A 19,491-nucleotide genomic window follows, 5' to 3' on the forward strand; every position below is an offset into this window, starting at 1 on the left:
CTTCCTCCCGAAACTTTTTCTTCCTCTAACGGTCTCTCTCCACCCATTTGGACGTTCGATGGACATCGAAAGAGCTGTAAAAGATGAAAAATTTCACCAGAAAAAAAGGAGATTATGTTTTAATTTATTTTTAATATTATAAATAAAATGACGATTTTATCTTCACTATCATTAATTTTAATTACTCATTGATGAATATTTGAGATTTTCAAAGTTCAAAAAAGAAAACTTGAGAATGCAACATACCTTGGGTGGAAATAGTCCTTTAGCCTTTGAAATATCCAAAAAAAAAAAAAAAACAAAAAAAGGAAATTCGAATAAACTACCATTATTTAGTAAAACAACTAAAAATATTCCCATCTTCTTATCCATTGTAGCATCATATCGTTGACTTGCGAATATATTTATGAATATATTGCACCAACTTATGGATTTGGTGGCCAACTTATGCATAATTTTATAGGCTTGCACTAATCAGGTCTCACCAACCCACTTTTTCCATTTTAAGTTCAAAAAATAAAGCAACCAATGAAATAGAAACTAAAATATGACAACAAATTTCCACCAATGTCTATCACAGTAATACAATACCCCTATTATCCACCTACTGATTAAATTCTAGTTTATTATTATTATTTTTTTATTTTTTGGACTAAAATTGGAGAATGGTTGAAACTGAGTGTTTGGTTTAATGATTTGATGCAGAACGGTGTATCAATTTTTTGCGTGTTTCCTGGATGGTTTTTCCATGACAGTCTCCTTTGGAGGAGGATTTGCATTTTCATCTGCTGCAGAAGACACTAGATCCAACTGCACTGCTTCTGGTTCAGTCGGCATAGTCTGGCTGCTACTTTCAGATGCAGAATTTGCTTTTTGAACATTTGAGGCTGCAGAATTTGCTTTTTGAACATTTGAGGCTGCAGAATTTGCTTTCTGAGCATTGGAGGATGTTGAGTTTGCTTTTTGAGCATTTGAGACAGCAGAATATGATTTCTGAGCATTTGAAGTTGCAGGATTAGCTTTTTGAGTGTTTGAGGTTGCAGAATTGGCTTTCAGAGAATTTGTTCTTGCAGGAGGAGCTGCTTCAGGCACTTGTGAGGGGCCCACCTCTTCAGCTACTTCCTTTTGGTGCTGACTCGAAGATGTACTGGAAGTTGGAGATGGTGGTTCCTCAGTCATTGGTTGAGTTGCAGTAGCTGGTTGGCGGTTGGGAACAGGAGGTTGACGAGCCCTGGCAGGTTGTTGCTGAAATGTCGAAGTACAAGATCAACTCAGACAGAATGGTGACTCATTTCATTCATATGTTACATCTTGCCAAACTATCAATATGCAAATACAAAATAACAATCATGTAAATAAATAGGTACTCTGGTTGGCCCAATGTCAAGGTCCTGAGCAAGAAACAGCAATTAGTTGAGTTAAACTATAACCTGGGGGAAGTATATCAGGTGCTATTAGATAAAAAACTGTTATTTTTGTTAAACCACTTCTTCAAAATAGAATGCTGACTCCTTATAAACAGATCCTATTTTCACATTGACCTAAAAATTACTAACACAAGCTAGTTAATGGCTTGCAATCCAACTGCATTGCTCAATAGTGTCTGTTAAATTTCACAAGTCTACTCTAAATATAATAGCAGTTTTTTCTCAAAACTTTTTGGTCAGAACCTGACATGATACATTAATGGGATATTATCAATGGAAGGAGACCACCATAATCATCACATGATGCCTGCAACCACATGCAGCCAAACAGCCATACATTCACAAGAATATTGCCTTCATTGGCTAGAAAGTACCCAAAAAAATAGGCCTTTGCCCAACATATGTGTAGAACAAAACTACCACAAGATTATAAAATAAAACAAGACGGTAATTCTAGCAAATGCTGAATAATAATGTCAAAAGACGGAGAAATTACTAATCATCTCTATACTCTTTTCTGCCTTGACATGTACCTGGGCAGGGGGAGGCCTTGGTGTTGACTGTGAGGCAACATACTGCAAAATTTCAAAAACTCTTGACTGTCCATAGCTTGCAGCTCTTTGCCAATATAAAATTGCCATATCTCCAGCTTTAGTCCTCAGTTCCAACAAATTACGATCAATTTCATTCTCATGCTTTGCAACATATGGTCTAAAGAAGGAATCATATACATAAGTAGTTCCCTGACCCAAGTAAAAGATTATAGGAAATTAGAGACTATGAACCAATAGAATTGTGACCATATCATTACACATGAGATGAGTATTGTAATTTTGCCCAACAAATTCACATACTTTTGTTTTTGGGTACCACAGATATATAAAGAATGCTAACTTTGCTTCACTGTACATAGGAACCCTTCAAGGAAGCAAGAAAGACAAAGAAGATTAGAAACAAATAATTAGGCACATTTAAGCCCAAAGCATTGCCACCCTATTCAAATTAAGATTCCCTACCATGAAATAAAGGCATCACCAATTCTCTCACAAACTGACAAAACTGCAACCAAAATCCTGTGACCCAAAAGAAAATACACACACACACACGCATCAAAAAGCAATAAAAATATTTGCATAACACAAAGAGAGATAACAGTTTTTAGTATACCAATACTGGCACCAAAAGCGAAGTTGCTCAATCTCTGGCTTATTCATCTCCACAGTTTTGTAGCACTCATATGCCGGATAAGCATAGCCAAGAACCATCCTGCAAGCATATTTAAAGAATTTCAATTTCAAACAAAAAAAAAAAAGCATAATCACTCTGACGCAAATCAAAATGAGTATATAAGTTGCCAGCAACGTACACAAGTCCTCTTGTAAGAAACGATCCAATCATTTTCCACCGACAAAAATAATCTGAAACCTAAGAACTGACGGATAACACAAAGAAAGGAAGACACTAATATTAGATTACTAAGAACCAAGGAACAATCTGATTAAAATTCTTCTGTTCAACTTAATTTTCTTGCCGGCCAAACAGAGTATAAAATTTAACTATACTCAAAATCAGATTTTTATAATAGCAATCAACAATTAACTCAGAACATTATACAAATAAGAGTACAATGCACCAAAATAATGAAATGATACTTAGCCAAACCTCACATTACTGCAGATCAAAGCTCGAGAAACAAAGTAATACCTTAGAAGTTACTCAAAACCACCGAATAAATTTAAAAAAAAAAAAAAATTATCCACTACGACAATCCTACTCATATTCTTTTGAAACGAAATCGTTATCAGTGAATAAATAAAGCAAGTAAAAGAGAATGAGAGATCGCTTAATACCTTTCAACGATTCTTATATCGGAAATGATACGAAGAAGACAAAAAAAAAAAAAAAAGAGAAACGAAAACGGAAGTTAGTTTGAGAGGATTAGAGAGATCAGAAAACAGCCGAGGAGTGCGAAAAGATCGACAGCGCAACGAGCAATCGGCGCCACCAAAATGCTTCGGCTAGCCGTTAGGATGTCGGCGGTGAAAGAGATTGAGAGACAGAGAGTGATAGCAGCAGCGGTCTTCAGTGTCGTTTTTTAAAAATTCATTCTCTTTTGTTTTTGCTCATTTTCTTCGGCTTATCGGTGCTTATACACACGCCTAAAGTCTTAGTTTGAGTTCCGTAGAGAAATGGTTCTGTGTAGTAAAGACTACCAGACCGATGTGAATATTAGTTTAATCACCGCTCAAATTTTAACAGACGGATCACCTTCATAATACTTAACAGGTGTAAAGTTCTGTGGTCCAGGATATTCTTCCTCTAATTTGTATTTAAAGTTTTTCTTACCTCGTTGTTACGTGAAAATGTTTTCCAGGGCGATAAATTTTGCCACCTGTGGCTGTGATTGTGATGTGCGCATCTAATTTACAAATTTGGCCTTATAATTGAAAAGTATAGTGCCTGACTTTGCAAATCCTAGTTGGTATTATTGTAAAATTCGTAGAAACAGTACCCTTTTGTCCTCTAACGAAAGCTCAAGATGAGGATCATCTGTTAAAGTCTGTATCTAATCGTTACGGCATAGTGGAAAATGGATAACGAGAGAGATTTTTTTAATTATAGTCCCTCAAAAGTATATAATTACGATCCGGGGTAGAGAAAGAAATGTTATTTATTATACATATCCACCACTTATACTTTTGAAATATGATTTGATGCCCAGGTATGCTATAGGCTTATGGTTCTTTTTAATTACGATCAGAGTCCCACTCCCACATCTTTGCTTTAGCTTTACTCTGACATGACGCTCTCCAGAATAATTTGCCTACTTTAATTTGCAGACAACAGGCAGATGAAATGAAACTTCTAAAAGGAGGGTCTCAGGCAGCAGAGTAGGTGACAACTTACCTGCAGACATAAAGAGGTCAAATTTCTGGTACTGAAACTGAAACAGCTTAACTTGTAAAATGATGCTCAGATCAGGTAGAAGGTACAAATCTCATTGCACAAATTTTGGTTCTAAGTGAGGTTAAATTTCTGGTACTGAAAAAGGGCTTAGATATCATGAAGAATCAATACACAGAATGTGTCTTTTAGCTTCGTCTCGTCCCCCTAGCCAGCAGATGGAGCAACTGCTAATTAAAGATTCACCTTAGGTAGCTAATGTGGAACATATCAAGAGTAGGGGTCCACTCATTTTTTCGCTTTGTTGTTGAGTCATTAAAGGTAATTATAATGTCCGCATTTAAAGGGTAATTACGATAATAATTGTGTATGCTTTAAGATAAATGTGGGCTAATGGCTGGCTGGCTGGCTACTCTTATAAAGCTTCTTCTGCGAAACACTACCGGTGTTGAGAGAAATGGAGATGATGATGAGTAGGCTTTCATGGGTTGTGTCAATAACAAGGAAGTTAGAAAGCTAAAAGGAAAAAGGAAGCATATGATATACATCCATGTGGTGTGGGGAGGTGAATTTCAAAGCCTTGGATTCCACTTTTCACAAGTAACAGTGAGTGAGTGAATTGTGCTGTGCTGGTCCATTCCACATCAGGAGACAAACGCCGAACAGCTTTCAAAGGCTCTTATCTCTCATCTCACGTGCTCTCAATTATATTTGTTTGGTGCCCTGTCACTCTCAATCTTTCTTCATACCATCAATTCAACCCCTCTTTCTCTCCATGAATTTCACATTCACTGTGTTGAGTTTACCAAATCTACGTAAGGAGACGTTGGGGAATTAAACAAATAGATCCGTTGGATCCTAATGATTCACACTTTGCCATGGTCAAACAACATATTAGTATATTACATATGCGTTGCTTCCATGATACTACTCGGGAAAACATTATTTTAGGATTCAATTCTGCTATTCTATTTTATTTCTGATTTCCATATCATTACAAAAAGGTTAAGAGATTGTCTTTCCAACTTTATTTTTAGTTTCAAATATCGGTAAATTTAAAGTGAATCAAAGTTAAATAAGAGTTAATTTGAGTACATCTCACTCAATTGATGGTGAGTTCATAAAAAAAAACTATTAAAAAAAGAATATTATCAAAAATAAAGAAGAATAATTGTTAGACAAAAACCTAAAGAAAATAAAAAATAACCAAAAAATTGAACATACAAATGACTTCTTGATATCTCGGTTAAATCAAACTGACTCCATTGGATGTAAAACTGAAAATTCTCTCACATGAACTTAGATCATTCAATGAGTTGTGGTCTGAGTCCGAGCCAGCTTGGGTCACGTGAAGACCCAGTTTCAAAGAGATGGAGATTTGTTGGTCAAAGAAAAATCAAGCAAGGTCCTCTTCATCCATTTGGGAAAAGAGAGCCTTGGGCCTCTTGAAAATGAAATAATAAAAATTGGGCTGATTCAAGTGCAGAGACAGAGAGCCCATAAAAATAGAAAGTTGAGACTTGAGAGCCATGCGTAGTGTTTGTGATACACAAGTCACCAACTCTCTGTTAAGCTTGTCATCCACATATCCAAATCGACAGGGCAGGGGGCTGTTCCTGTAAGCAACCCGTCTCAAATCTTCTGCCTCAAAAACACACTTCAACTGAAATTATAGAAAAAATGTCAATACCATCTTCTGTTACTTGTCTTCACTCTCCATTTCTTTTGTGTCCTCTAAAGCTTTCTTCACATTCCACTGCTTCTTTTTCTGCGAGAAACCGACTGTCACCACCGTCCTATCCACGCATTAGAGCTATCGATCTTGATCAAAACACGGTCCGTAACTCCTTCTCCTAGTGTTTTTTTTTTTTTTGTAAAAATATATATGATGTACTTAAAATGTGAGAGCAAGTAATTTACATTATATAACATATCCAGGTAGTGGCAATATCAGTTGGGTTTGTGAGCATCGCTGTTGGGATTGGTATTCCAATGTTTTATGAAACCCAAATCGACAATGCTGTAAGTTTTTCGTTCAAGATTAATCATTTTGCGGTTTCTAATTTTTTCTTAAGTTTTATATTGAGAGGAAAAATTTGCCTATTGGCTGCAGGCTAAGCGAGAAAATACTCAGCCGTGCTTCCCCTGCAGTGGTTCCGGTGCTCGTATGTTTACTCTATCTTCTTGAGATTCTCATGGGGTGGCCATGTATTGCCTAATTATTTAACTGAATAATTCCTCTGATAAGTGGGCATGACTTGTCTAGTTGTCACAAACTCACAATCAATGTTACCCGTTTGATATGTATTTGCTACTTTTGGCCCAGTCGGTCTTCTACTCTTGCTAGCTGCTACATTGTGCGGCTGTTTGCTTACTATGATATGCACTTCTAAAACAATATATAAAAATGAAAGCTTTATGATCAGGCTTCCTAAGGACGCAAAGGGAAGCAGCAACTCTTATGTGTTGCACATTTGCTTGTAGTTTCTTCTGTCTTACTCTTTAGACAAACTAAAGTAATTGTCTCCTTCCATTTCATATACATATCTCATATTTCTATAATCATTGCTACTATTATATATCCAATTATTAGCCTTGTCCATGGGTTAAGTTCCTCAGCCAGCCTAAAGTGCACTGGCTAGATTTCTTGAATTCCATTTTGCAATTTAGTTAGCATATACTTAAATAAGGTTGAATTACCAGTTTACATTGAGAAAACCATAACTTACCAATGTGGCTGTGGCAAATCCTCTTTGCTTTCAGCAATCTTATTTTAAATTTTATATGGCTTTTTAATTTTTCGGCTATTAATATTCTTAAGCTGTCAAATAATCAATTTGTAACTTGGGATTTAGGAAGCTTTTTATAATGAGAAAAGCACCATTATTTTAGAATGCTCGGCTATCTAGTAGAGATAAGTGAAGAGCTGCTATTCAACTTCAAAACTTGCATATGAGTTCATAGAGTTCTCTTAGTGTGATAGTTTTATGTGAATGTGTATAATTCACCTCTCTGACTTTTGAGGGCAATTTTTCTCCTTTTCCAAGAAAATAGAGTGCTGTTTCCCGATCATACGCTTGTTTTACGGGGGTGTATGTAGCTGTCACATGGAAATGGAATAGATTCTTTTAAATTTGCGTAGATTTTAGGGCATGCATTAATCATATAAAAGAGTAGCATCCATGAATCAGAAGCCTTATGGAATTTGATTTTACTTCAAGAAATTCTTTCTTTTCAAGTTTTTGGTACCATCTGTGTGAGTGAATGACATTTCATTCAACATTTTTAATGTACCAGTGAAATCTACATGAAGCAAAATGGACATATTTTTCTTGGTGTATTGAGAGATGTCGCTAATATTCACCATCTGAAAACTTAATTTGGTGGTATAGAGAGATGCAGATTTTGTATGGGAAGCGGCAATGTTACTGTGGAGCTAGGTGGGGATGAAAAAGAAGTATCACGGTGCATCAATTGTGACGGTGCAGGTTCTTTGACATGCACCACTTGTCAAGGCTCTGGAATTCAACCTCGATATCTTGATCGCAGGTATGAGTTTCATGTGGTGCTAGTGTTTCTCTGCACTATCATTCAAGAATAATATAATTGGGTTTGTTTGAAGATGGTCTGGATTACAATTTGCTTATTTTATCCTAAAATTTCAATATTTGGTTTTTGGTACTTTTGGAGCATATGGCTAATAAGAGTGTCTGTTTCGATTATACAGAGAATTCAAAGATGATGACTGAAGATCAACAAGAAAATGCTTGCCATGGTTTTGGAGTCTAGGCAGCTAACAAGTAACAGAGGCCAAAGTTGAGCACCGAGGAAAGATGGAACAATCCCTTTTCTTTTCTTTCTTTCTTTTTTGTGAAACACCTTATTTATTTATAAGAATATGTTTTTCCCTTCTTTTGTCATAATATGATGTACAATTTGTGGTACAATTTTCAGCGACAGAAACACGACGGGTTGTAGCTGTTTCAACAGAACATGATAGTCTTGATTTTTTTTTCGGTTCATCGTTGATGAAGCTTCTTCATATATCATTGGAGTTGTTGGCAATGACAGAGGGAGAAAGGAGGACGAAGATGGTGGCCATCGCTGGAGAGGCAAAAACCTAGGGATATGTAGTGAAAAAATTATTTTTCAAAATTAAAACTTAAAAGTAAAGTATCTAATTTTAAAATTTGAAGAGAAAATATAATTAATTTATATATATTTTTAATATTATTATTAAAATAATAATTTTATTTTTATATTTTTATCTTAAACGGGAAAATAATCCTTTGCCATATAAATAAAGAGACAGATGCCACATATGTGTGTGTGTGCGTGCTTTAGGGCAAACAGAATCATCATGCGGTAATATTACTCCCTAGTTTACTATGCAAAATCAGTGTTTTAAAGCCAAATAGGATCGTTTGATTGTAAATTCAATCAAACTATAAAGGGAGAAGGACTATTTCCCGCCCAACTTTAGATGCTTTTTCAAAATACCACCCACGACAGATGAAAATCCATTTTTTCTACTCATGGCCAAACTGTCATCCAATTTTTCAGTTAGGGACAGGGGCAAAATCGTTATTTACTTTTTAAAACCTTAAAACTTTATCGTTTCCCCCCTCCAGGTTTTAAAAACTAATAACTAACCCATCCTCAAAGTTTGAAAAGTTTAGATTTTACCTCTAGGGTTTGCTTCCTTCACCGGCCACCACCGACGGCCGACGTAATCGACCGATCTCGTCCAGATTTGGAAGAACAGATGAAGGACGATGCTTCGTCGTAGCCTCTGGACCACGCAACGAGCGACGAAGGACAGCGAAGAGTCGTCCTTCGTCGTCTGGGTGGAGCGACGAAGAGAGACTCTTCGTCGCACGGTGGTGCGACGAAGAGATCTCTGTCTCTTCGTCACATCGTGCTACGAAGAGATCTCCGTCTCTTCGTCGCACCGTGCGACGAGGAGATGAAGATCTCTTCATCGCACCACCACCGTCGCACCAGGAGAAGGAGGAGGCCGGTGACGACGCCGGAGACGACATCGGGAGATGAAGTTGAGCCGTTGGGGGTGAAATGCTAGTTTTGAAAGTTATGAGGGGCGGCTGCATTTTGAAAAATATGGAAACCCTAGGTTTGGGGGTGAAAATGTTAGTTTTCAAAGTTTAAAAACTTTAGGTAAGGTGAAATGTTAGTTTCTAAAACCTAAGGGGGGTGAATGGTAAAGCCCTTACATCAATTTTTGGATGAATTTTGTTGACTAAATTGAGGGGTATTTTTGTCATTTCATCTAACAAGGGTAAAATTTTTACCCTTCTGCAAATGGAAATCATCCATATTAACAGTTCATGGGTGAAAAAAGTGGATTTTCATCTGTCGTGGGTGACATTTTGAAATAAGATCTAAAGTTGGGTGGGAAATAGTCCTTCTCCCAACTATAAATAATATTAGCATGTTGTTTTACATAATTTTGTAATAATTGTTGCAGGTCATGAAAAAAAAAAAATTTTTATTTCGTTGAATATTTTGTATAAAGTTCATTGCCCATTGATAAGGTTAAAATATAATAATAAAACTACTCGTACCAAAACCCCTCCCTCTTTCGGAGCTCAAAATACCAAAAGACAAGGGAATCGACTTCAAGCCACACAAATGATCTTTTTCTGCGACTTGGTAACTTGTTGACGTAGCATTTCGTCAATAGTTTCAAACTCCTGGCCATTTTCTGATCTCTCTTGTTCGCTGGATAAACCTGCGTCTTCGGTTATTTTTTTCCCTTGTCTTCGTTTCCTTTGAGTTAGTAAAGTAGGGAGTTGTTAGGGTTTAGCAGAGACGAGAAAGATGTTATACATAATAGGTCTTGGACTGGGTGACGAGAAAGACATTACTTTAAGAGGTTTAGAAGCAGTTAGAAAATGCGAGAAGGTTTACATTGAAGCCTACACTTCTCTTCTCTCTTTTGGTCTTTCTACGGATGGAATTTTCACTCTGGTATTTTCAAATTTCACCTTACTTTCACTCTATACTTTTTATTGCTTTCTCTAAACCCCTAAACTTGTTTCTTTTGTCAGGAAAAGCTTTATGGAACTCCAGTTACTGTGGCTGATAGAGAAATGGTAGAAGAGAAGGCTGATGCTATTCTCTCAGAAGCTCGACTCTCTGACGTGGCTTTTTTGGTTGTTGGTGACCCCTTTGGGTATTCTTAATTGCTTTTCATTTCTTCATTACCGGAATTTGTGATATTTTGGAGAGCTTGACAAATGCCTCAAGTATCTAAATTCTATTTTCCCTTCAATTTGACTTATGATTGTATTGTAGTCAATTTTTGTTTCGGTGGAACTTGGTTTGAGAATTATTTGGGATCTTCTTTACTTAATGTGGGGCTTGTGTCTTTTTATGTTTTGTGGGTTTTTTCTTTATCAACTTTTGTTTTCTTGCTTTCCCGGCCTTCTTATTTGGTTTGGGATGCAGAGCCACAACACATAGTGATCTGGTTGTGCGCGCCAGGAAGTTGGGGATTCAGGTCCAGGTTGTTTATAATGCATCAGTGATGAATGCTGTTGGAATTTGTGGGTTACAACTTTACCGCTATGGAGAGACAGTTTCAATTCCATTTTTCACTGAAACTTGGAGACCTGATAGCTTTTATGAGAAAATTCAGAGAAATCGTTCTCTTGGGTTGCACACTCTCTGCTTGTTAGGTGAGGATATCTTCTTTTATTCTCAATAAACTTGAAGGGTCTTTTATATGTTAGTAATAATACCAATTACTCAAATCATAAAACTATTCTTGTTTTTAACTCTTCCTTCCTGATCAGGTAAAGAGAAAAATCATAAGACTTATGCATGTATAGCAAACGCTCACAATTGTTTTTTCATCTTTACAGATATACGTGTCAAAGAACCTTCTTTTGAATCTTTGTGCAGGTCTGTATCGACTTTTAGCATAGAAGTATTATACAATGCTTCTTATCAAGTTATCATTCATACAGTTCTACATTGTACTGATTACATTTTTTGGTTTACCTGTTGAACTTCTTCAGGGGAAAGAAGCAATATGAACCACCCAGATTTATGACAATCAACACTGCCATTGAGCAACTTTTGGAGGTTGAGCAAACTAGAGGAGAATCTGGTAAGTATGATGAATTACAATTACCTCAATGTTTTTTTAAAGATTTCCTTCTTGATTTGAAACATTTGGTCTAATTAACAAGTTAGGTGAACTGTACAGTGGGTCTGAAAATGTAAATGAATAGGATCATGATAGTCTTGTTGATCCAAAATATATCAACTATGAAAGATGCTTTGGACTCATTTGTTTAATTTGTTTTTATTTAATGTGTTCTCAAGTTGGGTTTCGTTGTCTGGGCATCATATCCAATGGATGTAAGACAACCATATGTTGTGAGCGGCAAAGCTGCCTTCTGTTTTTCTCATCTGCTGAAACTATGAGTTGCATTGCAATTATATCTCAGATTGGCTATGTCTCAAAATTCTAGTTTTAAAGTAGAAGAATTCAAATAATTTGTACTAACTCTAGCATTTCTTCTTCTCCTCTTTTTCTCTTCTTTTGGTAGCATTCAACGAAGACACCGATTGTGTGGGGTTTGCTCGGCTTGGCAGTGAGGATCAGATGATTGTTGCTGGTACAATGGCTCAACTTCAGATGGTTGATTTTGGACCACCTTTACATTGTCTAGTTGTAGTAGGCAAGACACATCCGGTGGAAGAAGAAATGCTAGATTTTTACAGGCTGAAAGAGGATATTCATCCAAAAAATAACAGTGAGACTGCTTGATTATGACTGTAACAGGAGATGATACATATACACAAATGGTTACTTTCTGATTCTTATGTCTTAACTGCAAATGTGTTGTGCTTCTAAAAAATTGTTGAGAACCTATCATGTTGTAGTTCAATTTTACCCGTTTATGCAGGCCATTGCACACATTAACAGTGGCAAATGGAGCAGTAACAAGAATTTATAATTTTTGGGACGATATGAGAGTGGCAAAGAGGAAATCATATTTATCAATTTATGAAAGAAAAATGTATTCCTTTTATCAGTCTTTCTACTTTATGATTAGTGTGAAGTCCTGCAGCTGAATATCCTCGCAACAAGAGATCTTTTTTTAAGTTGTGTCTGTATGATGTATCATAAGTTTTTATTGCTCCATGTAATTGGTTCTATGAAGGCTTGTGGATTATGAGTTGTTTTTCGATATTATTATTTTTTATTGACCGACATTAGTGAATGATTATTTGTACTGTTAAGTTTTGGTGGCATGAACCTAATGTTTAACATTCAATAGGGCATATGTTATTGTTAATAATGAAGTGCAGTGGAAATAGCCAAACAAAAAGGGTGAAAGACAGATCTTAAATAGAATGCTTGTTAACAGATTAACCTGCTAGTGATGCACTTTTGGTAACAGCCAAGGAGTTTATGCTTTTTAAATATTTATATCTTAGCATAGTAGAGCTACTAGAATGAGATACAAAGAAAGTAAAAATTGAAAACACAGCCATTAAACTACCGGTAAATGTGTCAGCACCCTTGATTACCACTCCCGCTATCAAACTGCTGTGACTTAGTCCATAAAGCAAAATGTAGTGGTCTCCGTTAACGGTGGATTCAAGCCAAGGCAGCTTGTGTTCAAATCTATGTTTGGTTTGTTTAAACTAAACTAAATCTAAAACTAGTTCAATGGCTACGACTTGAGTTTGAGGTCTCATAGACAATTATTTATTAAAACTCTTTTTATTCAACAGTTTTTCTTCTCAAACTTTTAATCTGGTGATTCTACTTCTACCCTGACAATTCTTTTTGTTTTTTCTCCTTTGCAACTCATTTTCTTCTCTAGTATCACTGTTCATAGTTCAAATCAGTTAAAACTTGTCATTTATAAATTTAAGTTGAACAAACCTTTATTCAAGCTTGACTCACTTATCCTTTTCAGTAAGTATCAGTGGATCTCACAGTATTTCTTTTTCAATAATACTGCAATTTACATGGTCCAAAGGCCTTTTCATTGTTGGACACTCACATCTTACATAGTTTATAAAGGCACAACTAGAAGTTTCCAAATTGCATGGTTGTGCATGAACACCAGATATCATTAATCTTTGATGCCACAATACGAACAAGCTAGCTATGCCGAAACTAAACTATTTCAAGATTTTTTCACACTTCCAAACGCCCAAACTCCATCCCCTAGCTTAAACTACATGCGTATATTTTTACCACACCTCCCTTGCAACCAAGTCAATCTTATTTTATCACCTTTCAAAGATATAAAGGTTTCCCTTAAGTTGGGGTCATCAAAGAGGTCCAATGCTGCAAAGTAGAGCTGTTCATCAATGGTTTCCATCTCATCCAGTGCTTTAATGCAATTAGTTATACTATATCTTTCATCAATCTGTGTTGTTATCCTTGTCCTCAACTTTGAGGCAGCAACCATCTCTAACATAGCTCCAGCCATGACTTTAAGAATTTCTTGGTCTCTGCTACTTTGACCCAAGGAAGTTCGTGTCTCAGATGGTTGTTTCCCTTTTCTCTCTGCTATATTCTTCTTCACCTTCTCTGGTGACAACGTATTTCCTTGTATCAACCTTGAAGATGATGGATTCTTGTGATGTTCAGTTTCAGCCTCTGGGATTGAATTTAAGACAACGTTATTATCCCTAAAAGATTTGTCAATTCCTTCAAAGTGACTTGATTGGGCATATTTCCCATCTGCTGATGTATCAGTGAATATTGCACACAGCTGGTCATATATTGGGCAGTCCTTTACTTTAATGGTGTCTGGCCTGGGCTGTGCCTGCAAGAACAATCTATTAGGACACAGAGAAATATCAGTTAAAAGAAAAATATGTCAAATCCCAGAAGTAAAGAAGTCACCGCAATGTCTTCCCATAGGTCAAATCCAATGCAACAAGAGTCCTCAATGGCAAAGTCATTTTGATTATAAGCAGACTTCAGATTGTAGTAACGTGCCCGAAGGACATCTAGGTGCTTTCTCAATTGGTTGTTATTGAAGTTGAGTTCTGTTTGCCTGTTGAACTCATCACGAATATGATTCCAAGTCTTCTTATCAAAAACATTATTTGGTCTGTTCCCCAGTTGAATCTGCTTGATCACCAGGTCTGCAAATACCTTATCCAGTGATGCTGTCCACCTTGTTCTTGAACGTTCTTGCTTATGCTGTTGACCGACTTCACTATCCATCCACAACTACATGATTCACATTCAGAAATCATGACATACAAATAAAGCAAAATAATTACAAACCACCTAGCTAAAGAGCACCAACAGTTTATCTCTCATATGCATGGTTTGAGGAAATCTTGCAAGCAATGATTGGATAGTGAGTAAAGACAACATCAAGTACCAGAGCAAAGAGTGCTTCGCTTAATAACAAACTATCAGAGCTTCAACAAATATATACAACTTATATATTTAGCTGTAGCAAAAAAATACATTTACCTAAACACACATACAATTTCTTATTCACTCAAAAGCAAAGGGAAGTAAGAATGAGAAAATTTAGATGGTAATGTCCGGAGACACTCATTAAAATTCAACACCTATAGCTGAATTTCCACCCAGATGATCTCTTTAGGAGGTGCATGTGCAATATGAGTTGAGCTTCTACTCTGAAAATATACATCATAAAATCAAATAATTATTCATCATTTGATTAAAAAAAAAAAAAAGTGAAACAATCTGGATAAAGCCAAACGAACATGATAAGCAAACAATCTACTTTCATTTTATCCAGCAGATATCAATTGGATAAAAATACTCAGCGAGTGAAAAAATGCCAGAGAAAAAAATAATAAGAAACACTCACATACCCAATTGCCCACAACCTTAAACCCTAAAACAAAAGACAAAAACAATACTAACCCAACAACAATCAAAAGCTATTTTCTGTTAAAAAAGCTTATATGCGGAAATAAATCAACTTGATTTTATAAATGGTCTATATACAGAAAATATCCTCTGGAATCTCCGGTACAATCTAAATACCGGGAAGATAAAAATTTAAAATGGCCGACAATAAGAAAAGAGTTTAATGATATGTTAATAATCCAGAGAAGGACATTGATGAAGGTTTGTTTACCTGACCAGAGATTTTGCTGGGAAACCGGAGAATGGCGAGAGAGGTGTCCTGTCTTTGCCTCCAATCCCGTCTATAACCATATATATATATATATATATTAAATAAAAATATTTATTGGGCAAGCGAGGAAACTTAAGTAAAGGAAACATGTCATTAACACATTGGCTGTGTCAATATTAGAAACTGTATCTGTAATTCGCTATATAATTCGAACAAGTAGAATTCATTCATCATTATATGTGCAGAACTTGCACACATAACTTACAATTTTTAATTTACAATTAATAATTAAAAAAACTTTTAATTAATAAATATTATATAAAATTTAAAAAAATTGAAATGAGTTTTATGTCTTCATTGCTTTTGGTTGACTGAAGTTATTTGATGGCAAACGAAACTTGTAATGTAATGTGATGTGATGTAATTATACCTTTTTAATAAAACCAAAAAATGCGGCCTTTTGACGCAGTCAATGCTCATTATTTCTCCCGGCAATTACGTCCGTATAGTCATTGGCTTTCAAAAAATAACCAACGGAAGAAATAATCATACTTTGGCGGAGAGCCAGGCCTGAGTTTCTACGTAAATTTATAACGTAAATCAAGCTTGGTGGTGACAACCGCGTTTCCTCGTCTTAGATTGGGTTCTGTTCAAGAACCCGGCCTAGCTGATTTCGACATATATCCACATTGTGATTTTTAGATTTTGAGTGATCAAAACCGAAACTTGGCTGGCAGAATGGCCTCTCAAAAGTGCTGCCGCTTCTGTTTTGCGGTATTGTTAGTGACCGCTGCAGTCACGGTTGGAATTTATTACGCTAAAAAAACCTCTGACAATGACACTGTGGATACCAAGTACGGTGATGCCCTCAAAGTGGCAATGCAATTCTTTGACGTTCAAAAATGTATGTTTCTTAATCTTTCTTTCATCCTTTGGTGTAAGTGTGTGCGCGTATATATATTTTATATATATAACATGAATATCATTTTTAGTGGGGGAAGAGGACTATTTCCCACCTAAATTTTAGCGTAATTTTAAAATCACATTCACGAGAGATGAAAAACTCAAACTCTCACCTATGACCAAACTGTCGTCTAAATTTTTAGTTAGAGATAAGAGTAAAATTGTTATTTTACTTATAAATTTTAAAATTTTAAAATTTTATCATTTTATCCTTCTAGGTTTTAAAAACTAACACTTCAACTCATCCTCAAAGTTTGAAAAGTTTAGATTTCGCCTCTAGGGTTTGTTTCGTTCTCCGGCCACCACCGATGGCCAACGCTTTCCATTGATCTCTCTTCTTCAACTACAAGGGACAACGAAGAACGAACTTTCGTCACCTAGATCTGGACGACGAAACGTCATCCAGATCTAGAAGAACAGACGAAGGACAACGCTTCGTCGTCCTTCATTGTTTGTCTCGTCGTCTAGACGTAACGACAAAGGATGACGAAGCATCATCTTTCGTTATCTGGGTTGTGCGACAAGGAGATGAAGATCTCTTCATCGCACACCATCGTCGCACCAGGAGAAAGAAGAGGTCGGAGACGACGCCAGAAGATGAAGTTGAAGAGTGGAGGTGAAACTGCTGTTTTTGAAAGTTATGAGGGGGCAACTGAGTTTTGAAAAATATAGAAACCCTCTGTTTGGGGGGTGAAAATGTTATTTTTTAAAGTTTAAAAACTTTAGGTAAAGGTGAAATATTAGTTCTAAAACCTTGGGGGAGGGAAAAGTAATAAATTTTATAACTTTTAATATAAACAATAAAATGAGTATTTTACCCATTCATTTAACAGAAAAAAAAAAAAAAACAAAAATTTAGTTATGGGTGAAAGTTTGGGCTTTTCATTTCCCGTGGGTGTCACTTTTAAATTTGACTAAAATTTGGGTGGGAATATGTTTTCCCTTTTATTGGATGTTAACTGGATACAGCGGGCAAGCTGGTGAATAACAAGATAAAATGGAGAGGGGATTCGGGGCTTAAAGATGGAAATGATGTCAACTTGGATCTGTCGCAAGGCATGTATGATGCAGGGGATGCAGTCAAATTCGGTTTTCCCATGGCGTTTACCGCTACTGTGTTGTCGTGGTCCATCCTTGAGCGTGGATCTCGGATGAGTGCCACCGGTTTGGATGTGTTGAAGCAGGCTCAAGACTCTCTCAAGTGGATTACCGACTTCCTTGTCAATTCTCATCCTTCTCAGAATACGCTCTATGTTCAGGTTTCTACCATCTCATCTGAAAGAACCCATCTCATTTAATTTTAATAATATTATTCATTTATTTTTATATCTCCTCCAGGTTGGTGATGCTGATAAGGACCATAAATGTTGGCGACGGCCCGAAAGCATAAACGACAAGAAACCACTCTCTCAGGTCAACAAAACTTCTCCTGGATCAGATGTTGCTGCTGAGACTGCAGCAGCATTGGCTGCAGCATCTATAGTGTTCAAGAACACTGACTCCACATATTCATCCAACCTTCTCAAGCATGCTAAACAATTGTTTGCTTTTGCCGACAAATACAGAGGAACTTACAGTACCAGCGTTCCCCAAGCCCAGAAATACTACAATTCAACAGGATATGGGGACGAGCTTTTATGGGCATCTAGCTGGCTCTATCATGCCACAAAGGAAAGAAAATATCTCCAATATGTGACTGGCGAAACCGCAAATGACTATGCTAATTGGGGAAATCCGAGCTGGTTTAGTTGGGACAACAAGCTCCCAGGAATCCAGGTATATTCATATAACAATATAAAATATATTTGGCCATCATATCTATGACAATGGTGATCGAGGATGTAAAACACTAAACAATATCTGTCATTACCTTGTTAACATTACGTACGTAGTAGTTAAAAGTATATCTCACTCATAAGAAAACAGGATAAACTTTGTATATTAGATGGTGAGAAACACAAAAGATATAATGGTCGTCGTCTATGTGGCAACTTCCCTCTTTGAACCCGAAAGTTTGTCGTATATACTGTGAAGGGATTACCATGGAGATTATTATGTTTCCTATTAGCAGTAATGTATAAACAAATTAAGATAAGATAAACTTTGTAAAAGCAGGTCATTAATTACCATTGCTCTCCTTAATTAGTTGGTGGGTACAGGTTTTATTATCCAGGGTGTGCTTCTTTGGTGGAGAGGAGGGCTCGGATACTCAACTTGAGATGTATAAGGAAACAGCTGAGATTGTCATGTGCGGTCTTCTACCAGACTCCCCAACAGCCACAGATAGTAGAACAAGAAGTAAAGTGATGTGATCTTCTTTTTATTTAATTATTATTTTACTACCAAGATGTATATATTTTGTTACAAAAATGTTGCAGGTGGTCTTATATGGGTGAGTGAATGGAATGCACTACAACATCCTGTTGCGTCTGCATTTTTGGCTACTCTATATAGTGACTACATGGAAACATCAGATAATACTGAGCTAACATGTGAAGGAAAAACTTTCAAACCACAAGATCTTCGGGACTTTGCCAAACTACAGGCTGATTATGTTTTAGGTGACAATCCCAACTCGATGAGCTATGTTGTTGGTTATGGGAAGAATTTCCCAAAATATGTGCACCATAGAGGGGCATCAATCCCCGCTGATGCAAACACTGGTTGCTCCGATGGGTTCAAGTGGCTCGAGTCAACTCAACCCAATCCAAATGAAGCTGCTGGAGCACTTGTGGGTGGACCTTTTCTCAACGAAACATATATTGATGATCGTAACAACTCAATGCAAGGGGAACCAACCACATATAATACTGCTCTTCTTGTTGGTCTTCTCTCAAGTCTCGTCACTTCCTCTCAGTCTGTAGACAAATCTTTCCCTTAAATTAATTAGTCTTTCAATTGCTTGGCTCAGAGTTTATTTATCTTGTAATAAACAATTTTAATTAAATTGTTCAAACAATTATGAATTCTTTCCCACCACTTATCATGCATAATCAAAAGCACGACAATTTGATTCACCACGTAGACATCATTTTGGTCGAGTGAGGATACTCATTCGTTTCTGTTTATCA

The 19,491-nt window shown here is 36.4% G+C and overlaps 5 protein-coding genes across 8 annotated transcripts; 3 read left to right on the top strand and 2 right to left on the bottom strand.

Moving 5' to 3' along the window:
• Positions 1 to 517: 517 nt before the first annotated feature.
• On the bottom strand, positions 518 to 3,562 carry LOC123203252 (HVA22-like protein i). 2 transcript variants are annotated; one of them, XM_044619549.1, is made up of 7 exons: positions 3,278 to 3,562; positions 2,794 to 2,859; positions 2,595 to 2,693; positions 2,444 to 2,500; positions 2,282 to 2,345; positions 1,961 to 2,170; positions 518 to 1,245 (listed from the first exon to the last, which is right to left on the bottom strand). In XM_044619549.1, exons 2-7 carry the CDS (start codon positions 2,823 to 2,825, stop codon positions 715 to 717), a joined length of 993 nt encoding a protein of 330 aa, XP_044475484.1. In that variant the 5' UTR covers positions 2,826 to 2,859; positions 3,278 to 3,562; the 3' UTR covers positions 518 to 714. The 2 variants fall into 2 exon arrangements, with proteins under 2 accessions (XP_044475484.1, XP_044475485.1); XM_044619550.1 differs by lacking the exon at positions 2,794 to 2,859.
• Positions 3,563 to 5,859: 2,297 nt separating this feature from the next.
• Positions 5,860 to 8,254, top strand: LOC123203253 (protein disulfide-isomerase LQY1, chloroplastic). The gene is made up of 5 exons (XM_044619551.1): positions 5,860 to 6,167; positions 6,270 to 6,353; positions 6,445 to 6,496; positions 7,724 to 7,880; positions 8,059 to 8,254. Exons 1-5 carry the CDS (start codon positions 6,012 to 6,014, stop codon positions 8,078 to 8,080), a joined length of 471 nt encoding a protein of 156 aa, XP_044475486.1. The 5' UTR covers positions 5,860 to 6,011; the 3' UTR covers positions 8,081 to 8,254.
• A 1,538-nt stretch (positions 8,255 to 9,792) lies between these two features.
• LOC123203256 (probable diphthine methyl ester synthase) lies at positions 9,793 to 12,605 on the top strand. The gene is made up of 7 exons (XM_044619556.1): positions 9,793 to 10,319; positions 10,400 to 10,524; positions 10,800 to 11,029; positions 11,216 to 11,255; positions 11,372 to 11,463; positions 11,909 to 12,167; positions 12,269 to 12,605. The coding sequence occupies exons 1-6, from the start codon at positions 10,170 to 10,172 to the stop codon at positions 12,127 to 12,129; spliced, it is 858 nt and encodes a 285-aa protein (XP_044475491.1). The 5' UTR covers positions 9,793 to 10,169; the 3' UTR covers positions 12,130 to 12,167; positions 12,269 to 12,605.
• Positions 12,606 to 13,344: 739 nt separating this feature from the next.
• On the bottom strand, positions 13,345 to 15,609 carry LOC123203255 (L10-interacting MYB domain-containing protein-like). 3 transcript variants are annotated; one of them, XM_044619554.1, is made up of 4 exons: positions 15,458 to 15,604; positions 14,818 to 14,987; positions 14,233 to 14,565; positions 13,345 to 14,152 (listed from the first exon to the last, which is right to left on the bottom strand). In XM_044619554.1, exons 3-4 carry the CDS (start codon positions 14,557 to 14,559, stop codon positions 13,556 to 13,558), a joined length of 924 nt encoding a protein of 307 aa, XP_044475489.1. In that variant the 5' UTR covers positions 14,560 to 14,565; positions 14,818 to 14,987; positions 15,458 to 15,604; the 3' UTR covers positions 13,345 to 13,555. The 3 variants fall into 3 exon arrangements, with proteins under 3 accessions (XP_044475489.1, XP_044475488.1, XP_044475490.1); XM_044619553.1 differs by having other exon boundaries at positions 14,919 to 14,987; positions 15,458 to 15,603; XM_044619555.1 differs by lacking the exon at positions 14,818 to 14,987 and having other exon boundaries at positions 15,458 to 15,609.
• A 586-nt stretch (positions 15,610 to 16,195) lies between these two features.
• On the top strand, positions 16,196 to 19,389 carry LOC123202938 (endoglucanase 2-like). Its single transcript, XM_044619080.1, has 5 exons — positions 16,196 to 16,361; positions 17,390 to 17,679; positions 17,759 to 18,196; positions 18,580 to 18,718; positions 18,799 to 19,389. Exons 1-5 carry the CDS (start codon positions 16,196 to 16,198, stop codon positions 19,299 to 19,301), a joined length of 1,536 nt encoding a protein of 511 aa, XP_044475015.1. The 3' UTR covers positions 19,302 to 19,389.
• Positions 19,390 to 19,491: the final 102 nt, after the last annotated feature.

Source organism: Mangifera indica, chromosome 19, assembly GCF_011075055.1.
Source record: "Mangifera indica cultivar Alphonso chromosome 19, CATAS_Mindica_2.1, whole genome shotgun sequence".
Classification (NCBI taxonomy): domain Eukaryota; kingdom Viridiplantae; phylum Streptophyta; class Magnoliopsida; order Sapindales; family Anacardiaceae; genus Mangifera; species Mangifera indica.

Coding starts and splice junctions, on each gene's coding strand:
- LOC123203256 (XM_044619556.1), top strand. CDS start 10,170: ATGTTATACATAATAGGTCTTGGACTGGGTGACGAGAAAGACATTACT. Junction 11,030..11,215: donor GCACACTCTCTGCTTGTTAG/GTGAGGATATCT, acceptor TCATCTTTACAG/ATATACGTGTCAAAGAACCT. Junction 11,464..11,908: donor GCAAACTAGAGGAGAATCTG/GTAAGTATGATG, acceptor TTCTTTTGGTAG/CATTCAACGAAGACACCGAT.
- LOC123203252 (XM_044619549.1), bottom strand. CDS start 2,825: ATGATTGGATCGTTTCTTACAAGAGGACTTGT. Junction 2,694..2,793: donor TTTCTTACAAGAGGACTTGT/GTACGTTGCTGG, acceptor ATATGCTTGCAG/GATGGTTCTTGGCTATGCTT. Junction 2,171..2,281: donor TGTGGTACCCAAAAACAAAA/GTATGTGAATTT, acceptor TACTTGGGTCAG/GGAACTACTTATGTATATGA.
- LOC123202938 (XM_044619080.1), top strand. CDS start 16,196: ATGGCCTCTCAAAAGTGCTGCCGCTTCTGTTTTGCGGTATTGTTAGTG. Junction 18,197..18,579: donor ACAAGCTCCCAGGAATCCAG/GTATATTCATAT, acceptor TGGTGGGTACAG/GTTTTATTATCCAGGGTGTG. Junction 18,719..18,798: donor CACAGATAGTAGAACAAGAA/GTAAAGTGATGT, acceptor AAAATGTTGCAG/GTGGTCTTATATGGGTGAGT.
- LOC123203255 (XM_044619555.1), bottom strand. CDS start 14,559: ATGGATAGTGAAGTCGGTCAACAGCATAAGCAAGAACGTTCAAGAACA. Junction 14,153..14,232: donor ACCTATGGGAAGACATTGCG/GTGACTTCTTTA, acceptor TTGTTCTTGCAG/GCACAGCCCAGGCCAGACAC.
- LOC123203253 (XM_044619551.1), top strand. CDS start 6,012: ATGTCAATACCATCTTCTGTTACTTGTCTTCACTCTCCATTTCTTTTG. Junction 6,168..6,269: donor TCGATCTTGATCAAAACACG/GTCCGTAACTCC, acceptor TAACATATCCAG/GTAGTGGCAATATCAGTTGG. Junction 6,354..6,444: donor AAACCCAAATCGACAATGCT/GTAAGTTTTTCG, acceptor TATTGGCTGCAG/GCTAAGCGAGAAAATACTCA.